Below are 21,522 nucleotides of genomic sequence, written 5' to 3'. Positions count from 1 at the left end.
GAGAGTCAGGCCATCGTGGTGTTGAACTGTCAGCCGCACCCTTATCTCCGACGCTCAGGGCGAGAGGTCGACCATATGAACGTCAATTTGCTGTCGATTTTCTATTTTCATGATGATGAATTTTTCAACCTGTCCTATTTTCCATGATGATTGGTTTGGTTGTCGTCTCAGCAGAGCCACGCTGTTCTTAGCTTTGAGAATTAAGGAGGTGAGTATGTGAAATCGCAAGGCAGACTCAACTGTCAACAGCAGAATGAGTCAGTCAGGGGGGCAATCGACCAATGGAAATGTGTAATCAGATGGCCTGAGGCGGTCACGATCACGGCAGTGATGGTTTGTTGGAGGAAGCAGGTAACCGTCGGAACACGCCGCACTGTTACCCTTCTCCCTATGTACTTAGACTTGCACAGAAATAGATCGGGGGCTTGAGTCACAGGAGTCTGGAGGAGGCATGAATAGACACAAACGCTCCCTGACTCTTGGCATCTGAGACCAACAGCTGCAAGGGCCAGAAACGAGTCGATATACGGAGTACTGAACGACCCCGAGGACGGAAGTACGATGGAATTGCAGTCGCCAGTTCAAACAACGAAGATGCTGTGCGGTAGATTCTGCCGTGATATCTATTCTTTTGCCAGCATCAGCTGGGCCTTTTCCGGGCCTTCTAATGCACCGCATCCACGACCCAAACGCCAACCACATCTCCAACCTCATAAGAAGCTGTTCGCAACCGTCACCGCGGTCGTATAAATCATACACAGCACCCCGAGCACCATCATAACCAAATCGCCTGTCCTCACCCATGTTGCCCTCGCAACGCCCTTGTAATGCAAATACGCCGGGTAAACATACACCAACGGCACGCACGCCACACTCCCAATCAACGCCACAAAACGATCAAGATTGCCCGTCCCGGCGGCCGAAACCGCCGCGCACACAATCAGCACCCCAAGCCGGAACAAATTCTTAACCCACTTCGTCCTCAAACTCCTCTTCCCCGACCGATGCCCAAACACCCGGCCCTCAATGATCCTCAGCGCGGGGAACAACTGCACCGGCGTCCCAACCAGCACAGCGACCGAGTACAGCAGCTGGACCACATTCACTAGCCTGCTAGTCTGCGGGAAATTGTCGATGATCTCAATCTGCGTCGTCCGGCCAAAGGTGGCGTAGCACAGCGCCCCGACCGACGTGAACAGCGCCGTGATGAGCAGCATGACTACACCCAGCAGGCCCTCAAACTTTTGCGGTTCCAGCATGGAGTCCTCGATCGGCAGGATCAGCCCGATGCCTTCAAAGGTGAAAATGGCGGCGCCGATGGTGAGGGTGTACTTCTCCGGATTGAAGAGGACCACCGTCGGGTGGATCCCCGCCGCGGCGAGGGATGTGCTCGTGAACCAGTAGATGTAGCTCACGCCCACAAGAATGCAAGCATCTGCGAGCAGCGCGACCAAACCAAGCCTGGCAATATTCCGGATCCAGGCCAGCGGGATAAGCACGACAAGCTGAAACGCGATAAGCCCTGCCGAGGAAAAGGGGCTTTGCCCGTCGCCGGTGATGGCGGTGAAGAATGTAGACAAATTTTCAGCCACAAACACAATCCCCGCGCAAACAAATCCCAGCTGGGAGAGGGCTATGGAAAATAGAATGAGGGTGCGCATCTTGGAACCCGCAATGGCGTGGCCAATCTCGCCGTAGCCGCCGCCGTAGTGGTGCTTGCATTGCAGCAGGAGGTGGAAGGCGACCATGGTCAGGGCAGACACGACCAGCATGGCGAGCGACGAGAAGAGGATGCCGCCGTTGCTGAAGGCCTTGGGTAAGAACATGATGCCGGTGCCGACGAATGCTTTGATGAGGGTGAAGAAGGTCTTGGTTGTGCCGGCCCCGGCGGATCGCGGGCGCTGTGCGCGGGCTGATGAGCGCTGTCTGAGGAGCGGTCTCCGTTCTGGGGCCTCCTCCTCCTCCTCCTCCTCTTCTTCGGTGATGGCCTCCTCGTCTGAATCGGCAAGATCCTCGCCGGCAAAGCTTCCGTACAAATCCAGAAACTCAACAAAGTTCCTTGTGATGGGCATACGAGCCGCCATGAAATCGTGGCCCTTTTTCTGGCGCAGAAACGCGCGACGGAATCCCCCCGGCGCAAGCTGGTTGCCGACCGTCAGGATCCCGTCGCCGTCATCGTTCTCCCTTTGAAACTCCCGGGGAGCATGGAACGTCGCCGCCCGTCGGTGCATTGAGGCGCGAGCGGAAGCGTCCATTTTGAAGAGGTCTCGGTGAATGTCTCCTCCCTGCAGCTTCAGCGACGATTCTCCGGGCACGGCGGGCCGCTCCGGATCGGCGGCCGAAGAAGCGGGTCCATCTTCGCTGCCATGGAACTCGGCCGTGTATCCGGCAGGCAGATGCTCGGCGACGACTTCTGCTGCTGCTGCTGGGACCCGGCCTTCTCGTCTCTCGGGTGGTGTGGATGTGATGTCTGACATGGTGGGTGAGGTGAATTTGTGCCAAGTCAGGAACCGTGGATTGCCGCTGGAAACTGGCAATTGGGGCGCTTTTGTCGCAATGCCGCGGCAATCACGGCAGGCACCGGCTTCTTTGTCAAAGCTTCCAATGATGTCACGAATTAGCGGTCGAGGTCCCCCCGCACGTGGTAAAATCGAGAGATTCCACAGCTTCACCGCCAGAATTGAGCTGCACCTGCCAATCAACGTTCTCGTAGCGTAATCAGATTGCCGGCTGTGTCAGTGCTCGGGTTGACGTGGTAAGTGCAAGCTGGCCGGCGTGTTTCATCCCCTCATGCTTTGCTTGACACGCTGATACATGCTCTCATGAAAATGCAAGAAGGCCTGAGCCATTCTCTTAGTCTATGTCCATTGCTCTCGGTTTCAGGCCGGATATCCGGCGCTAGCGAGCACTCCGTCTTAAACTCTAACGAGCTGCCACATTCCGCCGCACGGCTTAAGAACATTACCTACTTTCTGGCATCCAGGACTGCGCAAAATTCACTTCGACACGAGTGTCTCAATCGAAGCAATCTGCGCAAGCACCGAGCCGCTGCTCGTACCCCCGGATGCGGACCTCTTCTCCACGCTCCTCTCAAAATCAAACACTTGTGCAATGTCGGCCTCAAACAGAGGCGAGATCTCCTTCAAAACATCCAGTGGCAGCTCCGAAATAGAAACACGGGCCTCCTCGGCCTTGCGGACGATGGCGCCGGCGATATGGTGGGTTTGGCGGAAGGGAACGCCCTTGCGAACCAAGTAATCCGCAACATCAGTGGCAAGCATGTCGTCTGTCAAGGCGGCCTTCATCTTGTCGCCATTGACCTTGAGGGTCGCCAGAACACCCTGCGTGATCCGCAGGCACTGGGAGACCGTCTTGATGCAGTCGATGAGAGGCTCGACTGATTCTTGGAGATCCTTGTTGTAGGATGTGGGAAGACTCTTCAAGGAGGAGAGAAAGCCAGAAGCCTACTAAATATCAGCATTGCGTCGTTACACCACGAAGGAAACAGGCAGAGGTAACTTACCTGCCCCATGACTCTGCCGGCCTTGCCCCGGATCAGCTCCAGGCTGTCGGGGTTCTTTTTCTGCGGCATCAAACTGCTGCCAGTGCTGTAGGCATCTGCAACCTGCACAAAGCCAAACTCAGCGGTCGAGAAGAGGATCAAGTCCTCGCTGAGACGGCTGAGATGCGCCATCAGCAGACTCGCCCACTGCAGGATCTCAACGACAAAATCCCGATCGGCAACAGCGCAGAGACTGTTCGGATGCACCGACGCGAACCCAAGGTCCTTGGCCATAAATTCACGATCAATCCCGAACGGATTGCCAGCAAGCGCACCGACACCCAACGGACAGGCCGAGACGCGCTCCTTGACACCCTCAAGCCGCTGGAGATCGCCCATAAGAAAAGTGGCATGTGACAGCAGCCAATGCGAGAAGCGGACCGGCTGAGCGCGCTGCAGATGTGTGTACCCGGGCATCAGGATGGGGAGATACTCCTTTGCCTGTGCCGCGCTGACCCGGAGGAGGTCCTTCAGGATGGCTGCGAGCTCGTTGAGCTGCTCGCCAGCCCAGAGCCGCATGTCGACGCCGACCTGCTCATTGCGCGAGCGGCCGGTATGGAGCTTCCCGGCAGCTGAGCCAATCAACTCGCCCAGACGGCGCTCGTTGGCCGTGTGGATGTCCTCGTCTGACTTTGTGTCAATGACGAATTTGCCCTCTTCCCATTCCTTCTCCACCTGTTTCAGCCCGGAGATGATCTGATCGAGTTCCTCGTTCGAGAGGATCTCGAGTTTTCGGAGGGCCTTGGCCCAGGTAATCGAGCCCTGGATATCGGCTTTGTAGAGGACCTTGTCGAAGGAGAGTGACTCGTTGAATTGGAACATCAAGTCGTCGATTGCGCCTGTCGATTGGGAGTTAGCTGTAAGCTGAATTTGCTTACATCAGATCAAAAATGGTCAATCGGTCTCACCGGTGAATCGGCCACCCCAAAGAAGGGCTGGAGCGCTAGTGGGAGCCATGTTGTGCGCTCGAGAGTTGTCGCTGGAATGGAAATTGGAAGTCGAGTCACGACTTGAGTGATTCACAAAAGACCCTGGGGCCTAAGTCATCGACTCTGTGCTTATCGTTATCTTTGGTGGATCCGAATATTTCAATACGTATCTTACATACAATATGGTACCGGTATTTGACACTTTAGGACGCGTGACTTCGCGAGAAACGCGTCTGCCGCGATCTTAACGAAGTACTCCGTAAGAATGCCTTCACTTTCAAATCTGCATCTATGTTCGCGAGAGTATCTCATTTGTACTTCTATAGGCACACCTGTATTCTACCCATGCAAATTCAAGATCCGATCCAATCCGCTAGTCCTTTCCGAACAGTTCCCTCAACACTGCCTCTGGCTCACTTCGGATCGATCCATGCCTCAGGCGCGCGCTGCCCTTGACCAGTTCGCACCCGTTGATTTTCCTTGCAGTCTCTTCGCAAAAGTTCCAAGCTACATGCATATCGTTGGGATACGCCAATGCTCGCACAGGCACGTCGTTTCTCGCCAGCTGTTCTTCGTCGTACAGATTCGGCCAGTCCGTCTTCTCGGCCAACAATCGCGCGGGTCGGATGAAGGGCTCCATCTTGGGGCCTGCGTCGTGTAACATGAATTCGAATATCATCTCCCCGGAAAAGAACAGCTGGGTTAGTTCAATCTCGTCGAAGCTAAAGTCGTCTCTCAGCCATGAGAAGCCCGACTTCTTCTTCTCAGCCTTTTCCTTGCCAACCTGCTGGGCAGCCCACTGCGAAGCCACGCCAGGCCCACAGCAGTAAATCTTCTCATGCAGCACCGCATACAGCGGCCTCTCCAAGAGTTTGAACCCCGTCCCTCCAGCCTCGTGAAACTTGGCCAAAGTTTGCTTGGCCGCATCTCTATCCTCCTCATTCAACTCGTTTGCCAGCAACTCCACCAATCGATGCATCTCTCTCCAGTCTTCCGCCGGGCTCCCACCCAGCCTTCTCCCCATCGTCATAAACCCCCTCGGCGTCAGCCTTGACCCATCCGGCAACTCCGCCCCCTTGTCACCATACATCCTCCACAGCTTCCCCAACACCTCCTTCACCTTCTGATTATCCCCGATATTCACCCTATCCGCCGCATTCCTCCTATAATACTGCCGATTCTTTTCCCTCACACCCTCAAACAACCTCTCATAAACCTCCCTCGGCGTCCTCCCCACCGGCGGTAGCCCCGCAGAGAGATACACCCTCTCCAACCCCCCCGGTAGAAACGAAAGATACGTCGTCGCAATCCACCCGCCATACGACTGACCCAGCAGGATGTATTTCACCTCCTCCCCCTTGGCTAACCCCAGCACCTCCGGCAAACGCAGCCTGATAGCCTCCAAATCAGCCACGATCGCGTCCTGTCGGAAATACGACAGATACTCCGCTTGACGAACAGCTTGTTCCTCAGGATCCTCACACTCAGCTCCAATCCGGGCGATCAACTCCCCGGTCACCGCGTCTTCCCCACTTGTGCCGCGGTAGTTAGGGTAGAGGATCGGCCAGCCGTGGTGTTTGAGGATCTCACCGTTGAGATCGGGGTTGCGGCAGGGGGGGTTGGCGTCGCCTGGTCCGCCGCAGAGGTAGACTAGGATGGTCTTGTGGTTCTGGGCGAGGAAGGAGGTCCAGGACGGGGTGAGGTCGGTGGAGATGGTGAATTCGGCGCGGGAATATACGAGGTTGGCGGAGATGGATATGGAACTTGAAGGGAGCTGGAACTCGGGGTGGTTGGGGTTGTTGTGGTCGAGGGGCACGGAGAATTTGAGGGGCATGATGTTGTAGCCGTTTTCCGAGCGCAGGGGGCCGTGTGGGTGAGTCCCTCCGGCTGGCTGGATGTTCTGCCAGTTGAGGGTCTTCATGGGGCGGAGTTGGAGAGACAGCAGGAGCCTCGGGGGTCAGCGTTCAGCAGATGATGTTCAAGGAACTTAAAAGGAGGGAGTACCCGAGGGTAGGCATGTGTCGAGGCTCTTTGCGGATGTCGTTTCTAATGTTCGAACAACTAAGCTTGCTGCTTTGATACAGGACATGTTGCCAAAAGGCCAGCCAGATCCGCCGGTTTCAATTTCGAGTCCGTCACTCGGGCCAGCCGCGACACGTACCGCTCTCAAAGGAAAGAGCGACCGTTTCTGCCTTCGGTTGGGTGGATTATTGCGTCTTTCCATCGCGCGGAAGGCTCAAGCGGCAAGCACCAACACCGTTAAAGCACTCCAAATCGCAGTTGGTGTCACTGCATAGAACCCTGTGTGAAAGACCGGACTGACTAAGGTATCGTCAGTCAAGCAACTCGTGACGGCCATGACTGAGAAACAGGGCAAAGAGCATCATGATATATCAAGTATCAAGACTCAGATGCCGTCTCTCTAGCATTCAGGCGGCTCAAGGGCTGAGGCCGTTGACATCTCTGCTGACCAGTGTGGAAACGTTGCCAGTATGTTGAACAAAGACTCATATCATGGCTCCTTTTACCCCTGGCTTCCCATTGCCGCAACTGGCACCTATGGTCGTTTTATATTCCGCGCAAGGGACTGGATCTAACTGGTCAGCAACTCAGGGACAGAAGGCAATCAAGCCATGTGTACTGTCAGCACCACTGAGGGTACCCGTATGTTGGAGATGTGGGAATGCTTTCCAGCTTGTTTCCGCTACAAACATGCCAGTGCTAACAACATGAAAGAAAACTTAACCATGTACGCTGTGATCGCATTGTGCGACCAAAAATCATGACGGCTCGGAGCCCTCCAACACACCCTCGTTGGTACCAAGAGAGACTCGAGCCGCATGGACTCCAAATGCCAACGACAGTCCTCCCTATCAATGGCGGATTGATATTCCAAAGCATTTACGAGCCCAACAGAGTTGTCCAATCAAAGGCAAGCCGAGGTAAAAATGCAGACAACCTAACCACTGTCAAGCTTCCATCTCGAGCCACAGCATGATACACTATTGATGTGTGTTAGATCAGGCTCTTCGAGATTCAATCTGGGGCACCAACTTACCGTCCTTGGACGGGATGCAAAGACATCCATTTCAGGGGGCGTTCCAGGTCTCTGTGGTACACTCGGGATGGCGAACTCCTCGGGCTGCAGCACACATGTATCGTGTACTAGCTGGAACCCAACATCATCCATCGGCTGCCCAACGAAGTCTGTGGCCATTGTCACACAGTACTACTTGAATGTAAACACATCATCCTCATAGCTGAAGACTTCAGCCGTCACAAGACAGGCCCTCAGACGGTAAGGGTGGTAGTTGCGAGTCTGAAGGCTCTGGACGACCAATATTCTGGAGCTGTCCGTGGCTGTTAGAGCATGGTGAGTACCCATGTTCATTTCGTCTGGGGGGTAAACTCTTTCCAGTACGAACAGGAGAGGCTCAGACCTGTTTGGGTGTCCGGCTCCGTTGTCCATGGTCTCGGCGTTTATGGTTGCGTTTCGCCAACGCACAATGAGGGAATGTAGCGAGCTCACGGCTTCTTCGGTTTTGCGATAGATATGCCTCCAGATCGGAAAGCCGCGGTTGTATTCGATACCGATGTCGTAGGATAACCCCAGGCGGAATCCTGACTCTAGGGGCAAGGCATCATAGGAAGCACCACTGTGGCTATAATCTGTTCAGTTGGGATTCAGAGCTTGGAGTTTCACAAAGACCAGACAGTTACGGTCGACATACCTGAGAATAAGGAACTGGTTTCCCCGTGGGGCTGAGGCTGGAGAAAAAAGCATCCCATTGCCCCCATCGCTGTGGCAAATTGCAATATCTCCTCCCGTGTAGTCTCTGTTCAGGATGATCAAAAGTGTCGCCACCCGACTCGGATCACACCGTTTGCTGAGACCGGTCAACAGTCAACTCGAAGGAACTCTGGTCAGGTATGCCCACTTGTGATAGTCTCGAAATAATGACTCCCGTTCCCAAAGATACAAACCATGCAAACCGATCCTGAATCTGCTGAGGTCGCTGAAACCCAGGTACTCTCCGGCGGCCTGACGGAGCATTCTCAAGTATGCGTCCCAGCTCGGGTCTCTGACTGTCACATGCTTGCCCGCAATGTACCAAGTCGGAGATCGCAGGGCTTGTTCCCAGCCGGTTGTGCCAGTATAATGTCGGACAAAGTCTTTGACGCGAGCAACTTGATCGGCGTTGAACGGAAAACGAAGAACTGATTCGCCGTCGATGTCAATGTCGCATACTTGGTTGTATTCGAACCACGCGCCGTAGGCAAGTCGGCCCGTTGGAACCCGCTTTAAACGGTCGACGATGTTTTGCCGAATGTCGGGACCAGGCGAGGATGACGGGTAGTTCGGCGGGGTCGGAGTGTCCTGCCATGTCACAGACTCCGAGTTCATGCTCGGGCAAGTCAGTTGGATAGGTACTAAACGGCCAGTGTAGGGACCTGGTTCACAACAGCCTTTTCAACAAGCCCAGATGGAGCGCGGGAGGGAGGAAAGAGTCGAGATATGGATGTGGCCCAGAACGTGCAGTCCAAAAGCTGTGTGATGCACTTTGGAGGGATCACGGAAAAAAATTCGATGTGAAGTTATGTTGGAGCAATCACGCTAAATGCATAACTATCCGTTCCTGGTTCTTCTGGAAGCAGCGTGCTTGTCCATTAGCTAGGAGTACATGAAGGGGAAGGAACCACCCACATATGGAAAGAAGGACAAGCAGAAACCAAGCCAGCGGTCCAGCACTCAGGACCTCGACGTTCTCCAAACATGAACCGATCATTGATGAAGTTGCAGGTTATCCGGTTTGCTTCTCATAGTATGTTCGCTGTGCCTAAGACACACCATTATTACCTCCTGACAACCTCACTGAGAGCCCTGAATCCTCCCTTTACACTAAACGCTTCTATCCCTTGGTGTCTAAGCGTCGATGTCCCCAACCGGGACGCGTCTCCGTCATAGCAAACCAGGATCACGGCACGCTGGCTTATCTTAATACCATCCAACAGTTTCAATACTCCTGCCTCCGAGAAACGGGACTGGATGCTATTCCAGATAGAGAACACGGCTTCCGGATCCCCGAACAGATCGCCGCCCGCCAACTCAGGAGTCAACCCGTCCAGCGGTAAATGAATGGAACCAGGGACGTGATGCTTCTCAAACGCGGTTTTAGCCCGGAGATCCAGGACAGCGGGCGCGTATAAATCCGGCTCTGGATGAAGGTGGCAGCATCTCGGGTTTGACTTGTGACTGGCAGAGTGGCCGAGGCAAGACCGGAGCGTGGACAAGAACCTGGAAACCCTCCGGGGGTTCAAGGGATCCGCATCTACGACGGAGTCGAGGGTTGTCAAGGATATGTTGATTGCCTTTTCACTTGTGACCGGACGCACTCGGTCCTGCAGCATCTCAGCCGCCTTAAGGGGATCGAGAATCCACCTCTCATCATGTCTGAGCTGGTCACACTGCAGCAGAATCTGCACCAAAATGGGTCAAGGGAGTCAGCAAGGGTCAACTTAAGGTGGGAGAAGGTGGAAGCAGAGGGGGCAGGAGCAATGATACCTTATTTTGAATAGGCGGAAACTCCGCCTCTTCAAGCTTCTGAAAGTACCCTGCGAGATACTGGTAAGGAAGGTCGCTGCAGGTAAACACGCACGAGACCTCGCCGGTCGTGTTATTAGCAAGCTTCCCAAGCTCACCCGTCTTCTTGAGCCGGCCGATGTAATCCAGGAGCCCGCACAGAGCTTGCCCGGAGGACGGGCCAGCAATCAAGCCTTCTCGGGAGAGATGCATCGACGCACGATACGAGTCGACCGATGCAACCTCGACAAAGTCGTCTACCGTTTGCGCCCAGGGAAATCCGCAGGAGTTGAATCCTTCGAAATGCCTTGGTCCAGGGGTTGGGTCACCGAAGACGTTGAACACCCTGTGATGTGTCATTAGGCGCCCGAGGTGTAAAGGCAGGGATGCTCTGATGACGGTAGCGTGAGCCCAGGTAATATAACTCACCCCAATGTCCTGACGGAGGGTTTCTTGGACTTGAGATATGCTGATGTCCCGGTAATGCAGCCTAGGTAGGTAGTTCAGGGGTCAGAAGGCAATTTTTCGTTCCCAAGAGGAGATTACCGGCATACCTCCAGTGCCCACTGTGGTGCAAAAGATGTTGATCTCTGGTAGCTGCTGGAGGATTTGCGGCCCTGTCCATTGCTCATGTGCCCTCCAGTTCTGTTGATACATTGAATCAGTTACCAGATTTATACGATCACGGTCCTGGAGTCAGAGGCCGTCCTTACGTTCTCATTATCATATTGCCCTGGGTATGTCACATCCCGACGCTTTGCCGCTAACCGCCTCAATCTACACATGATCCCGGTCTCATCTGTAGGCTCTTGCTGTGCTAGACCGCTGTAAAGATGTCTGTCCTTCACTTAGACTTTGCCGTTGGAGGTGAGGCAAGAAGCTGAGACTCACGGCGAAATTCCAAAGAAGCGCAGCAAGCTGAGAGACTCCGGGTGCTTCTTGTTGGTGACATATGCATTGACGTCGTTATGGCCCCATAGAACACGGGCAATGATCCCCAGGGATAGGACCGTTGACCCCGAGCTGGCTTCGACGATGGTGTTGTGCCTGGCCTCAGGAATTCCTCTGAGCATTCTCAACGCTGGGCGTCGTTAGTGTCTAAGAAAATCTCCCTGATGCACAGGGCTCCTTACCGGGTAAAGACTTGACGTTTTGCGCAGGAAGATGTGTGAGCATCTTGGCGTATATCCGGACTCCATCCTGTCTGAAGGGGTTCAAACGGTCCGGAATCTCTATCAGAGGTAGCGGTGGATTCTTGTCAGGGTCGAAGAAGTCTGCCACCGATGTAGGACCGCGGAATACGTTCATGTCGTTTGGAGTGCCCATGGTAGGTAATCAAGGTTAAGGGGAGGAAGACGACAGGAGAATAGGTCCCATGAAGAATGCCTATGTGATTTGAGCTGTTCTCTGCCCCGGGTTGAAGCGACACACTGTGATACAGCTTCAAGTTACACCGGACACACCTTTCGTAGTCCCAACGGTGCGGATAGGTAAGGTACCTTGAGCTTAATTCTTGCTGCACTTCAGGTTCTCCAGCCCTAGCTACCTCCCAACCTACTAGATATCTTATCGATCGGTGGCACCTGAATTGGCCCCTTAAAAGCTCTAAGTCCCATACGTTCCTGACACGGAAACTGCCGCTGGCTTCCGGAAAACGATCGAGGAGAGAATCCCATCGTGTCGGGTTCACTCAGTACAAGTTGATTAACCGCTCAAACCCTCTCAGTGACTGCCCGTGAACCTTGGCTTGGCCAAGACATGCGTAACCTCTTTCTGAACATTCCGGAGTCAGATGATGTCGCTCTGGTTACTTGTAGATGAGCTAGTACAAACGAGCGTGAGAAGTTTTGTCACAAACAAAACGCAAATGAGCAAGTTTCTGAGGTGAGCAAGTTTCCCCTCAGATTTCTGCCTGCTGCAGTGGAACTGCGGCAGGAAAGAGCATCTGTGTCTCAGGAAGTATGAGTGGTGCCCGCCCGGATCCTACCTTCCGTCTCACAACAAGGTCAACAGACCAACAGTTAAAGTCTTGGCCCGAGCCAGAAGAGTCCAGCCACCGAAGATACCCAGCGGGCATTATTCCACGACAGGATGAAATGCCGCCATATTGATCATCAATCTAAACTTTTGTTCCACGAGTCCGGGGTCGCTTAGCTACACGCCGAGGTGTTACTGCTCTTTCCAGTTCCACTCCAGTCAGCTCGAGTTATTTATACACAGATGCATATGTACCTGTACAACTGCCGAAGTTAAAGTTCTGTGTAATCTGGGGTTCAGTCTTTCTCTCCACCCCTTCCATCATTCTGGTCACCCAGAATGGCTCAAAACTGGACCGTGCCCACGGAGGCTTGGAGGTCATCACGCCCGCTCGGCTGGGTACTCGGTATACAGACCTGTGCAGCTACAGGTAAGAAACCTGAACCGGCAGCAGCAAATGCTTGTCATAGCCCGGATCAGCTCTAACAGCGACTTAGTCTACCTCCGCGCTGTACAGTCTACAGTTCTCGATAGACCACAACGTCACTGGTCTGTAGACTTGGAAGTCATTCCCCCTGACGATGCATCAACCACCGCGAAGCCAACTCTCGAACCTATCCTCATACACGAGGATGACCTGGAAGCAAAATACTCTGCGCTGCTCACCACAGACCTGCTCAGCGTCCTAGCCGACACTGACAGTGCCCAACCTGGCACGCTGCTGAGACTGCTATTCCCCCAGGAGGCCGGCACGCCCGTGAGGTCCGATGTCCTCCACTACAGGCTTCAAGGGCTCGACGAGGTACGCAAAGTCAGAAGCTTCCTGAAGCCCCTGGTGCCTGTGAGCGCGGTTCCGCCCGAGCAAGCCAACCTCAGTTCCAATTCGGCCCAGAGCTTCATGCAACTCCTCAAGGGCGCCATCGGGGGTATCGTTGCCCAGTCAGTCACACCAGGAGAGGATATGTCACAGCTACGCCACACCCTCGATGTGGAACTCAAACTGCGTCTCTCCTTCCCCTGGTCAATCCCCAACCCGCTATCCCGGCGTCGTGTCTTTTGGGTCCAGGGCCGCGCCAACATTGAGGCAAGCCGCCAGTTCTATCAAGCCGCAAAGGCACTGGGAATTGACCTCGTTGTCCTTGACGAGCCGGGCCATTGGATGGGGGACGACTCCGGTCCGTACGCGCACTATCGCGAGGCGTTCATCCCCATGTCCGTAGATGGCGACGAGGGCTTGACCGATCGCATCGTGGACGCCGTCAGGGCCTACCCGAAGCAGGTCGACGGGATCGTCACCATCAGCGACGTGCGGCTGCCCCATGTTGCGCGGGCCTGCGAGATTCTGGGGCTCCCCACGTCCCCGTCCGCGGCGTACCGCATTGCGGGCGACAAGGGTGCGACTCGCCGGCTGGAGGATTCCGTCAGTGGCACTGAGAGTTTTGTTCTCCAAAGTGCGGAAGGGCTTGATGCCGTGCTGGCCAGACGCAAAGAATCCTTCACATACCCCCTGATTGTCAAACCTTGTACAGGCTGGAACAGCGACTGTGTGGTCAAGGTGCGGAACCAGGAGGAGCTGTACGCCGCCGTCCGCCGGGCGTCGGCTAGACACGCAAGTTCCCCGGCGAAAAACACCGGTGTCGTGGTAGAGCCGTACATCGATGGTCCTGAGGTGGACGTCAATTTCGTCATGCTCGACGGCGAAATCCTCTTCTGCGATATCACAGATGACTTCCCATGTGCAGGTGACCTGGCCGCAGCCGAAGGGTCTCCTCTGGCGGCCAATTTCATGGAGACACTCATGGATGTCCGCTCGATACTCCCCCAGGAGGAGCAGGACATGATGCGAGACTCGCTGCAAAAAAGCATCAAACGCTGCGGTTTCCAGTCAGGCATTTTCCACTGCGAGGCCCGCGTGCGAGGGTCCCACATGTATTACGGGCCGAGGGATGATAATGGACTGTTGGACTTGCGTCTTCGGCCGCTCGACGGGAAACTGCCTCCGCCAGCGACATGCTACCTGCACGAGATCAATGCCCGGCCCCCGGGGTACATCAACTGTGTTGCGGCGCTGCTGGCGTATGGAGTTGATTACTACGCCATCCGGCTGCTCCTGGCCCTCGGGCCGAGCGAGGATGCGAGAATACGGGCGCTGGCGCAGCCGTTTTCTTGGTGCAGCCGTCTCGTGTCGCAGTACGGGTTGGGGATCGTTGTCCTGCCTCCGACCAAGGAAGGGATTATGGGATCTGAGGATGCAGTGGGGGAGTTTTTGGACGCTAACCCGGATCTGCGAGAGCATGTCGTGTTTTACCAAACGGTTAAGCAGAAGGCGGAGGTGGTACAGGGACCTGATTCGAGTGAGCTGTGGTGTATTGGCTATGTCATCGTTGCGGCCACGAAATCTGATTCAAGGAAAAAGGTCTTGGAGCTGGCCCAGCTTATGAGGGAAAGATTTGATTATAAGCTGATGGAGGAGGTTTAGAGAAAATATGACAGACATACATTGATTGCAAGCAATTCAGGTATCTATGCCTTCCATGGGGGTGTACCCCTGAATCGCACCGCATCTTGCCCCTAGCTTGCCCACCCCCCCTGAGCCCCTACCAACTGAACCCTTCATCAACCAACACATACGCCCTCTTTGCCAACCCGCTCCGACTAAGCTGCACAACCTTATGCCTGACATGATCGGCCATACCAGGCGGTCCACATACAACAATCCCCAGCAACCCATCATCCCCACCCTCCTCGCGATCATGATGAACCAACGCCTTCTCAAGAATCCCGTCCAGATCCAACCTCTGTCCCACCACCGTCTCAACCTCCACACCAGCCGGAAGAGCAGCCAGCGCAGGCCCGACCGCAGCCGCCAGTCCGGCTTTGCGCGTTGCCCAGAACAGTCGCGACGTAATAGCCTGGCGGTTGGTGGTGGTGGTGGCGGTGGTGGTTGTACGGAGTAGGTAAGGCAGGAGTGCGGTAATGCCCACGCCGCCGGCAAGGTACAGCGTGCTGGAGCAGTGTGAAAGCTGTCTCCTGACGTCGCCTGAGTGGGGGTACGGTCCGTCCACCAGGACGCGGATGACAGTAGATTGGGACTGGGTTGATCCGGCGACGCGGGATCCTAGGGCGCGGGTCACGCCGGTGCGGACGCGGGCGAAGAATGTTGTTGTCTTGGGCCGAGTGAAATTTGCGGAGGATGTAAGCACGGTTACGTTCGACTTTTCCACGGTGGTTTCTTTGCCTTCGTGCTCCGGGCCAGAGGTAGGCGGGGTGTCTGAGCCTGAGCTTGAATCGGTCTTCAAGTCAAGCGAGCTGAATGCCACGGAAAAGGGGTGTGTTTCCCAGAAGCGCCAGCTCAGTGTTGGGAAGCAGAGGTAGGCCACGCCGTCTGAGAGTTGCACGCCGTTCACGTCCACGCGGAGGTACTCGCCGTCGGTGTCATGGACGAGGCTGACGGTAGCGGTGCGGTAGCCCCCCAAGGCCATGCGAACTAGGCGGGCCAGGCGGTCGGTGGCCCAGATACCCGCCGCGATGAATGCCCAGATCTCGTACCCCCACTTGTATTGATAGCAGTACCATATGTGGTAGTAGTAGCCGATGATGAAGATCAAGACCAGAACCACGTGCGAGGCAAGGAAGAACTCATAGATCTTCTGCCGCACAACGAGGAGAGACGAGGGCAGAATCGCAACGACGGCGACGGTACCCACAATCCCCCACTGCCAGTACAGGCGGGCCAGCTCGGACTGGTACGAACCGTAAACGTTGTAGTAGCCCAGAAGCATTATTGAGTGGAGGACGGTGTGGAACACGGCCCAGTAGCCCAGCCAGCGGTGCAGAAGGAGGTAGGTGCCGCAGCTCCAGTCGGTAACCCAGAGCAGCACGTTGTTGCGTGCCGCAAAGAGAAACAGCGCTACGCAGTTGCCCATGGCCATGACACCGGCGCGGTTACCCATGACGCTAAGCGTCTGGGCCGCCAGGGAGGGGAACGTGCTTTGCGGATGGTGGGCGACGTAGGGCGCGAGCAGGAAGACCAGGTTGAGGATGCTGATGAGCGCAATGTACAACGCCTGGCCGCGGGTGGGTATTATTCCCATGCCTGGAGCTGCTGGCTCACGATGACGCCTTCCAAGTACAGCCGGGTCGATCAGGGCGGACTGGAACCAGCTCCACTGAGGGCTTTTGGCGATGCCGGGCAGGAAGCGGATGAGAGACAGCGGAACGGGGAGAAAGATGGCGACTAGCATGATGACAATGCTGTAAGTCGAGTGGCCGTTCTCGTTGACCTCGAAATCCAGCATGCCATTGTATTGCTTCTGCCAGTCCTTGGGCGCAATGAAGCTGGTCACGTTCAGGGGTGCGCCAGCCTTGATGGTAGGCAGAGCGCTGGAGACTTGGGGCCCGGCCTCGGTCATGAACTGGCGACTCTTGAGGTGTGCGGCCCTCATGCCGTGGCTGTGTCCTCCATGACCGCTGCCGTTGTCCCCGCCGGCGGAGGAGTTCGCAGGCAACCGCATCTCATCTGCCCGAGCAGCAGCCAGGGCGTCGACGTAAGACATGGCCGGCACATATTGGTAGTCGCCGAGGGTGCCGGTGCCGAGATGGGAAACCCAGTAGTCCTCGATCAAGTCGAGAGGCGGGCTGTCGCTGATGGGGCAATATGTGTCGATGCAGATGGCCATGGTGCGGAGGAAGGCGGCATCTCGGACGAAACAGTCGGGCGGCGTGGTGACGGGGTTGTGGGCGGTGCCGTGATTCGCCGTGCTGTCGGTCGGCGTGCACGACAGCCGGCAGTTCCTGATCACATTGCGGCAGGCGAAAGCGCACGTCGGGTGGTACAGCGTCTTGCCGAATCCGATCATGCCCACCCCGTCTGCCAACACCGTCACGGCGTGGAGAGAGGTGAGGGCAACAGAGACGAACGAGCCGCGGGTCGGCTTCATGATGGCGACGTTCACCTTCCGGTTCTTTGCATAGCCCTTCGGTCAGCACTGTAGCCGTGCTCCAAAGACACGGGCATCTTGCTGAAAGTCGGCAGGAAAGAGATGCAGGAACAAAGGCCCAGTTTTATCAGAGTTACACTCGACACCTTCCCCGGACGTGAGCAAATTGTGGCGTCTCCCTAGTGTATATTGACTCCCAACCTCGCCAGGTACGTTCCGGGGGGGTCAGATTCAGCCTTAGTTGGTGCAAGCCAAGACACGGAAGAATAAGCCCTGGGTTCCATGCCCGTACCGAGGTCGTATCGGAGACTTGAGACGCCGCACGCGGCAGACAAACTCGGTAAGCAAGACATTTGGCCCTGCAGTCCATCAGGCATTTTGATACAGCGATAAGAGCAAGAGAAGAAGGACCGAAAACTCTAGCGACCAACTTCATCCAGCTTGCAAATGACCTCTGTACAAATGAGCAGCCTCCAAGCATCATCAGATGCTATAAACCTCTCCATGTTCTTCCGCAAGACTTCCACCTGCTCTTCAGTGTACCCAAACTGGGCAGCAGCTTTCCGGTATTGCGAGTTTTCATCGGCGAGCATCGTCAGCATCGAACCTCCGTACAACTCCCTCTCCGGCCGAGTAATATTACTGAGAACGCTCGCCGACGCCGTTATCTGGTCCCTAGGGAAGCCAACTTCCAGTGCCTTGCTGACCAGTTTCCGGCCCGTCTGCGTGTCCAGTCCGTTCAGCTTGTAGATACGCTCCTGCAACTCGGCGCTCTCGGGACACGGCGGCCAGAGCACTTGAGAGTGAGTATCCCCCTCGCGGCACGCCACGATACCGCCGTCTTGTTTGGCAAGCCGTTTCATCTGCCGGAGAACCTCGATGTTGTTGGGGATGCAGATGAGCGTGGTGTGCTCGTGGACCACGTCGAACCCTGAGCTGATCTCCTCTGCGGAGAGAAACGACTCGGGCTCAAGGATGTTGCCCGCCCGGAACTCGATGCCGGTGCCGGGGGCTGCTGTGGGAATGTTGGCGTTGTTACGCGCAATGACTTCGGTGCCGATGTCAACGCCTATTATCTTTGCCTGGGGAAACCGCCGCGCGAGGTCAAACGTGATGCTGCCGGGGCCGCAACCCACGTCTAACAGGGAGAAGGTTGGTGGTAAGGCCTCGAGCGTTGGGAGCAGGTAGCCCAGGCATGTTTTGACGTTGCGTAGCTCAAAGGCTTTCAGCGTGTCTTCCTTGTAGCCGATGTGGTACTCCTGCTTGTGGCCTGCCGTCTCGGTATTCGACGCCATTGCTTCCCTGAGTGCTGACGTGCGTAGTGCCGGTCTGTCTGAAGCGGTTGATGCAATACTGGCTTTGAAATAATGCGCCCCAAACCCCGTGAGCTTATTCTTCATATGCAGTCTTGCTCCCGTCAAGTATTCGGTACTTCGGCGGTACATCCATCTTCAACCGTTCTGCCAAGCCGCAAGGGGGGTGAGCAGTCTTGAGCAAGTTGAGAGGGAAAAAATGGTCGAGCAGTTTTGAGCGGGTTTTGAACTTTGTCGTGGTATTCCGGTCTCTTGGCATCTTGGCATCTTCCGTCTCATCAATCGTTGCCAGATTGGGGCAAGAGGTGAGTTGAAGTTTACGAGAATGGAAGGAACGACTTGGGCTCTTGCTCGTGCCTGACAGGAGGTGCACAACACAAGTTCGAGATTTGTGAATGGCTAGATTCCATTCCACCACATATTTCGGCGGTTGCATTTCTACTTCAATCTTAACTATTATGAGATGAACTCATGGGTTCTCAAAGGAATAGTTAGGTTACTAGGTATGAAGGCAGTAGCCAAAGTATGTACAAGTGGAGCTTCCACATGCCACTGCATGACTAAATGTCTACAACATCCATTGCATTCTCACTGCTGGATGGGCCAAAGAAAGGTACAGGACACACGCAACAAGATAGACACAGTTACTTACATTATCTTCAGCCCTACGACGCATCTGGTACCGTCCGCGAGGCCAGCACACCCTCTTCTCTCCAACATCATGGACCACCCCCATGCAGATTCCGAGAAAGGACCCAGCCTTGCAATAGTACCCGTCTCTGATATCGAACTGCTGCCACGGGATGCCACCGACGAGGAAATACGCAACCTACCGCTCGTGGTCGATCACATACCCCTTGCGGCTTGGGCTGCAGCTCTTCTAGGGGCGGCTGAGAGGTTCAGTTACTATTCCATCATTTCCATCTGGCGTAAGAACACCCACAGATGGTTAGAGGTTGCAGAAACTGTGTACTGATGAGGAAGTCTAAGAAAACTACATGCAACATGGTCGCGACGTCGGTACCGTGCCTGGAGCACTAGGCCTAGGCCAGTCCGTTGCCACGTCCATCTCAAACAGTTTCTTCGTCTTCTCCTTTGTGACGCCAATGCTGTTTGCACTTGTCTCTGATGTCTGGCTCGGTCGGTACAATACACTGCTTCTCAGTTTCAGGTGAGACGCCGGTGACAGAAGCTGTGTCGTTTGATCCAGCTTCCTACCAACTTTACCAAGCACCTGATCGTTCTGACAATACCAAGTCTCCTAATATGTGGGTCCTCCGTCATGTTTATAACCTCCCTGCCAGTGGCTCTGGATAACGGCGCCGGGATTCCAGGGTTAGCCGTCTCTATGGTTTTCACGGGGCTTGGGGTTGGGGGCATCAAATCGACAATTTCGCCATTCATTGGTAACCCTCTCGGTCTTACTCCAGCCATCTTCTGTCTTATGGGAGGTTAGTAACTAAGTCCGACGCTCACAGGTGATCAATACGTGCAAAGAAAACCTCGGCTGGTCCGCAAAAAGAACCGTGACCTCGTTGTAGTCGATGGTTCACGAACCATACAGTTCCTGTACAATGCATTTTACTGGTAAGTGGACTGCTCAGGGGAACTGAGGTATCTGGACTGGCAGACAGTGGCAGTCCCCTGAATTAACCGGATAATGGTAGGTTCACAAACATCGCCTCACTCTCTTCCATACCCGCCACGTTCTTGGAGCGCGAGTTTGGATTCTGGACTGCATATCTCATGGCAACCATCTCCTTGATCGTTCCGTTCGCTGTGCTCATCAGCCTGAAGTCGAGACTCGGTAAGTCCGCAAGCCGGCGGATTGTCTTCTGACTACTAACCCCTAAATGACGGTCACAGTCAAGGTTGTACCCCAGGAGAACATTCTGCCGAAGGCTGTCAGGGCCCTGACCATTGCGGCTCGCAACGGGTTCAACCTGGACCATGCGAAGAACTCGTACCAGATTGAGAACCAGGGACGAAGCGTACCATGGGAAGACGGCTTCATAGACGAGCTGAAAAGGGGCCTGGTTGCTTGCCGTGTCATGTGAGTCATGAATCTGTTACCTTCCTTTCTCCCCCGGCTCCCGTCGGGACCACTAACCGCTCCCCAACACAGCTTCTCATTCGCCTTCTTCTACCTCTCCATCACCCAAATGTACAACAACCTCATCTCCCAAGCCGGCCAAATGAACCTCCACGGAGTCCCCAACGACATGATCCAAGCTATGGCGGGTGTAGCCTGCGTCGTCTTCGGCCCTGTCATCCAAGCCCTCTACAACTTCCTAGCTAAACGACGCATTCCCTTTGGCCCAATTGCGCGCATCTCCACCGCGTTCCTGATATGTGGAGGTGGGATGGCCTACGCCGCCGGTCTTCAGAGACTGATTTACACCACGGGACCGTGCTATGATGCACCCCTTGCATGTCCCGCATCGCAAGGAATGCCAAACGACGTGAACGTGTGGCTGCAGCTGCCCGTCTATGTGGCGCTCGCCGTGGCCGAGATCTTTGGCCTCGTCACGGCCAGCGAGTACTCGTACGAGAAGGCGCCAAGGGGGATGCGGAGCGTCGTCCAGGCCATGGTGCAGTTGAGCGCGTGCGTCGGGGCCTTGCTTGGCATAGCTATCAGTCCGGCTGCCCGTGACCCCTATTTGGTTATTGTGTATGGTGTTCTGGCTGGAGTCATGGGTTTGTGCTCGGCCTTGTTTTGGGTCGTCTTCCGCAGATACGACAGGATCAATGATCAGCTCAACTGCCTGCCTGATGCCGCCTCGGAGCCGGAGAGAACATGATGATAATGGATGAATGGGGAGTTCAGCCGGCAACGACCAACTCACTGAGCTGCAATTCTGACAGGGTCTGATGGTTCAGGCAGGGTTTCGGTTGAAGAAAGGGAATGGTGAATACCGTCTTCATCAAGTTCGAACGAGGCATCAATGGCGTTCAGTTGGAGAGGCTGAACTGGGTCAGGTCACGATATACTTTAGCTTGCCTGATATTTGCCTGAGGACGACTGGGGGTAGATGTACCAGAATTCCCAAACTCTCAGTCTGGGTTTTGTTCTGCCTGCCAAGCAAGGTATAATACAAGAGCCAGCCGACGAGTCAGACCAAGGAGTGACGAATGTGCTTGACCCAAGAGAAGAAAGCGGGCATAGACTGTCTCAAACCTAAACCACCAACTCCGTCATACTCCGCTAATGAATGATACA

The 21,522-nt window shown here is 55.2% G+C and overlaps 9 protein-coding genes across 9 annotated transcripts; 2 read left to right on the top strand and 7 right to left on the bottom strand.

Moving 5' to 3' along the window:
- Positions 1 to 592: 592 nt before the first annotated feature.
- Positions 593 to 2,575, bottom strand: N656DRAFT_778530 (uncharacterized protein). The gene has a single exon (XM_064815024.1). The coding sequence runs from the start codon at positions 2,475 to 2,477 to the stop codon at positions 711 to 713; it is 1,767 nt and encodes a 588-aa protein (XP_064670583.1). The 5' UTR covers positions 2,478 to 2,575; the 3' UTR covers positions 593 to 710.
- A 59-nt stretch (positions 2,576 to 2,634) lies between these two features.
- On the bottom strand, positions 2,635 to 4,536 carry N656DRAFT_752050 (argininosuccinate lyase). The gene is made up of 3 exons (XM_064813028.1): positions 4,471 to 4,536; positions 3,524 to 4,401; positions 2,635 to 3,464 (listed from the first exon to the last, which is right to left on the bottom strand). Exons 1-3 carry the CDS (start codon positions 4,517 to 4,519, stop codon positions 2,997 to 2,999), a joined length of 1,395 nt encoding a protein of 464 aa, XP_064670582.1. The 5' UTR covers positions 4,520 to 4,536; the 3' UTR covers positions 2,635 to 2,996.
- Positions 4,537 to 4,679: 143 nt separating this feature from the next.
- Positions 4,680 to 6,450, bottom strand: N656DRAFT_778529 (alpha/beta-hydrolase). Its single transcript, XM_064815023.1, has one exon. It carries the CDS (start codon positions 6,410 to 6,412, stop codon positions 4,865 to 4,867), a length of 1,548 nt encoding a protein of 515 aa, XP_064670581.1. The 5' UTR covers positions 6,413 to 6,450; the 3' UTR covers positions 4,680 to 4,864.
- A 1,534-nt stretch (positions 6,451 to 7,984) lies between these two features.
- Positions 7,985 to 9,098, bottom strand: N656DRAFT_638205 (uncharacterized protein). Its single transcript, XM_064810393.1, has 3 exons — positions 8,430 to 9,098; positions 8,223 to 8,378; positions 7,985 to 8,160 (listed from the first exon to the last, which is right to left on the bottom strand). The coding sequence occupies exons 1-3, from the start codon at positions 8,894 to 8,896 to the stop codon at positions 8,154 to 8,156; spliced, it is 630 nt and encodes a 209-aa protein (XP_064670580.1). The 5' UTR covers positions 8,897 to 9,098; the 3' UTR covers positions 7,985 to 8,153.
- A 247-nt stretch (positions 9,099 to 9,345) lies between these two features.
- N656DRAFT_789134 (cysteine synthase) lies at positions 9,346 to 11,380 on the bottom strand (the record flags this gene model as incomplete). The annotated part of the gene is made up of 7 exons (XM_064816756.1): positions 9,346 to 9,948; positions 10,055 to 10,418; positions 10,502 to 10,562; positions 10,627 to 10,717; positions 10,786 to 10,909; positions 10,964 to 11,153; positions 11,206 to 11,380. 7 exons carry the CDS (start codon positions 11,378 to 11,380, stop codon positions 9,346 to 9,348), a joined length of 1,608 nt encoding a protein of 535 aa, XP_064670579.1.
- Positions 11,381 to 12,089: 709 nt separating this feature from the next.
- N656DRAFT_778522 (glutathione synthetase ATP-binding domain-like protein) lies at positions 12,090 to 14,576 on the top strand. Its single transcript, XM_064815022.1, has 2 exons — positions 12,090 to 12,479; positions 12,547 to 14,576. Exons 1-2 carry the CDS (start codon positions 12,389 to 12,391, stop codon positions 14,526 to 14,528), a joined length of 2,073 nt encoding a protein of 690 aa, XP_064670578.1. The 5' UTR covers positions 12,090 to 12,388; the 3' UTR covers positions 14,529 to 14,576.
- An 11-nt stretch (positions 14,577 to 14,587) lies between these two features.
- On the bottom strand, positions 14,588 to 17,199 carry N656DRAFT_637864 (uncharacterized protein). Its single transcript, XM_064810392.1, has one exon. The coding sequence runs from the start codon at positions 16,987 to 16,989 to the stop codon at positions 14,647 to 14,649; it is 2,343 nt and encodes a 780-aa protein (XP_064670577.1). The 5' UTR covers positions 16,990 to 17,199; the 3' UTR covers positions 14,588 to 14,646.
- A 209-nt stretch (positions 17,200 to 17,408) lies between these two features.
- On the bottom strand, positions 17,409 to 18,284 carry N656DRAFT_797552 (S-adenosyl-L-methionine-dependent methyltransferase; the record flags this gene model as incomplete). Its single annotated transcript, XM_064817655.1, has 1 exon — positions 17,409 to 18,284. The coding sequence occupies one exon, from the start codon at positions 18,282 to 18,284 to the stop codon at positions 17,409 to 17,411; it is 876 nt and encodes a 291-aa protein (XP_064670576.1).
- A 739-nt stretch (positions 18,285 to 19,023) lies between these two features.
- N656DRAFT_789130 (oligopeptide transporter) lies at positions 19,024 to 21,103 on the top strand (the record flags this gene model as incomplete). Its single annotated transcript, XM_064816755.1, has 7 exons — positions 19,024 to 19,231; positions 19,293 to 19,473; positions 19,560 to 19,708; positions 19,781 to 19,889; positions 19,970 to 20,109; positions 20,169 to 20,355; positions 20,428 to 21,103. 7 exons carry the CDS (start codon positions 19,024 to 19,026, stop codon positions 21,101 to 21,103), a joined length of 1,650 nt encoding a protein of 549 aa, XP_064670575.1.
- Between the last annotated feature and the right edge of the window lie 419 nt (positions 21,104 to 21,522).

Source organism: Canariomyces notabilis, assembly GCF_033297395.1.
Source record: "Canariomyces notabilis strain CBS 508.74 unplaced genomic scaffold N656scaffold_9, whole genome shotgun sequence".
Classification (NCBI taxonomy): Eukaryota; Fungi; Ascomycota; class Sordariomycetes; order Sordariales; family Chaetomiaceae; genus Canariomyces; species Canariomyces notabilis.
Note: the sequence above shows the minus strand (reverse complement) of the source record. Positions and strands in the feature narration are given on the sequence as shown.